Source organism: Limulus polyphemus, unplaced genomic scaffold, assembly GCF_000517525.1.
Source record: "Limulus polyphemus unplaced genomic scaffold, Limulus_polyphemus-2.1.2 Scaffold7306, whole genome shotgun sequence".
In the NCBI taxonomy this organism is placed as follows: Eukaryota; Metazoa; Arthropoda; class Merostomata; order Xiphosura; family Limulidae; genus Limulus; species Limulus polyphemus.
The window spans coordinates 13086-17904 of NW_013672916.1; the positions used below are offsets into that span (position 1 = coordinate 13086).

General features: G+C 34.5%; 1 protein-coding gene across 1 annotated transcript in view; it reads right to left on the minus strand.

Annotated features, from left to right (window-relative positions):
- The window catches only part of LOC106474509 (ATP-binding cassette sub-family G member 8-like), a gene marked incomplete at its 3' end in the record, with an annotated part of 7566 nt that extends 3030 nt beyond the window's left edge, over positions 1–4536 (minus strand). Inside the window, exons 1-2 of the mRNA XM_013935202.1 lie at positions 3633–4536; positions 364–608 (exon numbers count right to left, since the gene is read on the minus strand). Coding sequence (XP_013790656.1) covers positions 364–608; positions 3633–4536 — 1149 coding nt within the window. The remainder of the gene's footprint in view (positions 1–363; positions 609–3632) is intronic.
- Between the last annotated feature and the right edge of the window lie 283 nt (positions 4537–4819).

Consider the following 4819-nt stretch of genomic DNA (forward strand, 5'->3'; position numbering starts at 1 on the left):
AGTTTTATTTAAGAAAGGACTTGTATCGCTGAAGTTCCTCGGGAAGAATTTGTACCGGAAATTAACAAACGACCAGAGACGTAACAATACATTTATTCCACAATATAGAAAAAAAAATCTGTTGCAGCTACCATATCCTGAACTTATTTTCACAATCCTGTAATTTGAACATACTGTAGTGTTCCAAATACTCTGTCTTGAGTATCTGCTTGTGACCATTTGAATAATTTTAGAAACAAATAAGAGGCTTCCAAGTTAATTCTTTTAAACAAGGCTTTGAGTTAATATCAAAGTACGCTTTATCTATACCTTTAAGATAGTTGATAAAATAGAGACTAAGTCAGTGCAAAAAAGAAAACAAACCCGTCCTTTGGGGTCTCGGTTTCTGTTAGGATCACTAGGTTTCTTTAGGAAGGAGGCGAAGAGAAGAGTTTGTTGGACACTCAGGTCTGGACTGAAGTCAGAGTTCTGTTCAACATAAGCAACACAAGATTTTAACTTTGCTGGTGTCATGTGGAGACCATTGACAATGATCTCCCCAAGAAGACAACTTCGCCACTTGTCGTAACGATCAGCCAAGATATCTAGTATGGTGGTGCCCTCTAGTTCTAGAAGCATAAAACATTATACATTTGTTAATTTTATGAAGATTAAATATACTTGCAAAGAAGTTGGGGTAATAACGGGAGAAAACATTTTCTTCATCAAATAGTGCTTTTAAAATGTCACTACATTCAGTTTATAGTGGCTTAGATTTGATTTTGTTGATCAATATTTTTCAGGTTTTTTGGAATCATTAGAACTTTGTACGTAGTTAAGCATAAAGCTACACAATGGGCTATCTGTGCTGTGCCCACCACGGGTATAGAAACCCAGTTTATAGTGTTGTAATTCCGCAGATATACCGCTGTGTCACTGTGGGTTATTAGAACTTATGAGTGAAAGTAAAAAATAATGTATAACAATTATGTCATCTGACATATCGATACCCTTTCGATACCCTCACCTAGCTAATGATTTGTAGATCAGATCTAAATAAACCCAATTAATCTGTTGATATTACTGTAAACTGTAGTTGTCACCCCCAAAGTATAACGTGAATAATTTACAAACTACATTGACGAGACTTCTTTCACGGCCCCCCAGTTGGTCAGCAATAATTTTGCGGACTAAAATAGGGAGTTTGATTTCTCCATGGTGAGCAGAATGCAGATAGTCGATGATGTAACTTTGTTTTAAGCTATTCAATCTTTTCTAATGCTTGTAATAATTAACACAAAAACATACATTCGTTTTCGATGGATTCACCTATCTAAACAAAATAATCCACCTGTTGTTATGTTAGATGTTTCGAATCCTACTTCGCAAACAGTTATATCCACAAATTCAGTTTTTATAATCTGTCTTTAAAAAAGGGGGTTTTCAACTTTAAAGACAAACAACATCCATTGAATACTTCGCTTGTGGAATACGAGTTCCTGTGCCTGAGATGCAACCAGGGATATATTGAATCAACCACAAGAAGGCTCTGCAGTTGAATAAAAGGACACTGTAACGTTAAAGCCTGTCCCTCAATGGCACAGCGGCATGTCTGCGGACTTATAACGCTAGAATCCGGGTTTCGATACCCGTGGTGGGCAGAGCACGTATAACCCATTGAGTAGCTTTGTGCTTAATTACAAACAAACGTTAAAGCCTACAACACCAGTATTATTACCAAACACTGTCTAAACGAATGTGATGCCTACCTCCAATTTTCCCCCATTTATTTTCTATTCCCGGGAAGGTTCGACTTTAGAATTTTAGAATCTCTTTCTACTAAGCAAAAGAACCAGTTCTTAACCAGAAGATGAGTGCACCATAGCCACTACATCTTTAGTTGTGAAAATGTAAAGAAAGAACAGAACGTGAAAATCCATTGTTGAATGTAAAAATTATTAATTCAGTTCTAGTGTTCTATGTTTTACTGTTTCGTTCGATTCTACCGAATAGAAGAAAGTGAGAAACGGCAACAAAAAAAAAAAAAACAAACAACTGAGAAATCACAAATGTGTCGCAGTTATCTCATATTTTCTGCATTTTCAGTGAATTTAGTAGATTAAGTAAATTCTAACATCAAGTAAAGAAATAAATGCAATTATACTTATTATAAATTATGAAATAACAAAATGCATTATGAATGGCAGATAACACAGGTCTGCGATGGTTTTATTGTCTTGAAGTTTTTACATGTTCTACAGTAATTCCTGTACGCTGAATCTGAAAATGATATCTATTTTTTTCCATGACGTAGAGATTTTTCATAAAATGTCATATTTTCATTGAAATCGGGTCAAATTTTGTTATGCTTAAAATGTTGACAACCACTGATTATAGATTTCTCTAGACCAATCGCGACGTGAGAGTTTTATCAATCGTTCTAGAACCCACGAGAAACACACATAATAATAATAATAATAAAATTATTGTGATAAACGCAATAATAATTTGAACTACGTAAGAGATTTTTTTCCCGATTTGTAAAAAAATCCTTACACGATAGAAAAAAAAATGAATATTATTTTCGAAAGCTAGGTAGCTGAATTATGGGAAATCCGTTATTAAAAGAACAACTTTTATGAAGTTTAAATTCGCAGATCTGTGTAATTTATTTCGTATATTGAGTATCTAGAATCTCTAGAACTTAATCTGCAGGCTTACGACACTAAAAATTGGGTTTGATACCTGTAGTGGGCAGAGCACAGATAGTCCATTGTATAGCGTTGTGCTTAAGAACAACCAAACCAAATTCTAAAACTTACTCTGAGGTTCGATCGCAGTAAAGAAATCAGAAAAAAATAAATAACTTATAAATGTTATGGATAACGGGATCAATAAATACTTGCAGCTATATATATATTATTCATATTAATGTACCAAAACATAACATCTCAAAAACACAACTGCTCATATCTTTATCACTTTTCCTATAACACAAATTCTACATATTTCCTTCAGCATTTTACTGATTGGAAAAGAATGAGACTCTTGTACAGTTACTGAAACAAAATAAACTTATCTTTGTGACTTTAATGAGTTACAAAATAAACTTATCTTTGTGATTTAATGAGTTACAAAATAAACTTATCTTTGTGACTTTAATGAGTTACAAAATAAACTTATCTTTGTGACTTTAATGAGTTACAAAATAAACTTATCTTTGTGATTTTAATGAGTTACAAAATAAACATATCTTTGTGACTTTAATGAGTTACACAATTAACTTATCTTTGTGACTTTAATGAGTTACAAAATAAACTTATCTTTGTGACTTTAATGAGTTACAAAATAAACTTATCTTTGTGACTTTAATGAGTTACAAAATAAACTTATCTTTGTGACTTTAATGAGTTACAAAATAAACTTATCTTTGTGACTTTAATGAGTTACAAAATAAACTTATCTTTGTGATTTAATGAGTTACAAAATAAACTTATCTTTGTGATTTTAATGAGTTACAAAATAAACTTATCTTTGTGACTTTAATGAGTTACAAAGCAATGTTTTGGGAATTATAATTTCTTTACATGGTCACTTCAGAAATAAATACTTTTCAGGTTTTACAATCTATTCACGGTAGACCTACTACGTACCTGTAGTTGACATAATAGCTAGAATCTCTCCACCATGGACCTCAAAAGACAAGCCATCTAGAAGTTTAAGTTTTGTCTTGGCACTCCCACACAGACTCTGGAATAAAGAAGTCTTGTCGATCTCGTAAACCATTTCGCGTACCTGCAAATGAGGATGCGTGAAAGGAACATTGTTGTTTTTGCCCACGGGTGTTCCTTTCTGGACATCACGATGACCTTTAGACTCAGATGAGTTGAAAGTGAGGTTAGATTCAGCTTTAGATTCTGCAGGCTTACGACTTTCCTGACGACCAATTACTCCTGGCATTGGATCCCGTTGATATCCGTTTCGGGAGGCGTGCTGAGCTCGTTGTTTGGAGCTACGATAATCCTTATGGTTGTAAATTTCGTGACTCAAGAGGTCAGCTTCGCTACTAGCTCTAGGATGTTGATCTGGACGTGCAAATGACGTTTCAGCCATGTGGTCACTTTGTTTGGTTACTTGATTACGAAATTCCATATTAGTGCGAGCTCGTCTGCTTTCCGTTAATGGTGACCCGTCATCACTCGAATCATAACCACTTGAGCCATTGTAATGAACTCGTGATGGAGGAAATACTCGAGGCAAACCGAATCGCAAGTAAGAGAAAGCAGTACCACCCAAATCTGATTGCTGCTCTGGTCGGCCATATTTAGGATGACGGAGAATTTTCTGTACCGTTGATTCCTGGAGGTGGAAGTTTCCAAAAGGAGGTTGAGACTTTTCTGAAGTTCCCAAAGCACTGTCAGTAAAATCCGAATTGAGATTTTGTCTATAAATACTCCAGGCATGCAAATCTTCTACAGTTCTAGATCGTGCAGAAGGTTCTGACAAGATACTTGTAGGAACAGCATAACGTCGCTTCATTGAGCCCATTTCCCACATATCTTGGTTACCCTACAAAAATACAATGCTTTAATCGCACAGAAAGTAAAACAAACATAATTAAACTGAAAGTTATACACTACTGATAAAGTAATAACTCAGCAAACATAGTTTTAATGCACTATGATGTTAAAATCATTAAATAAGTCTTAAATGTTTTACATGTAAATTGGTAATACACATAACTTACGAGTGGCTCGGTCTCTAATAAATGAGTTGGGCATTTCCATATTGTGTCGGTTTGTGAATCTCGAACAGCGATATACTTCTGAACACGCTCTGT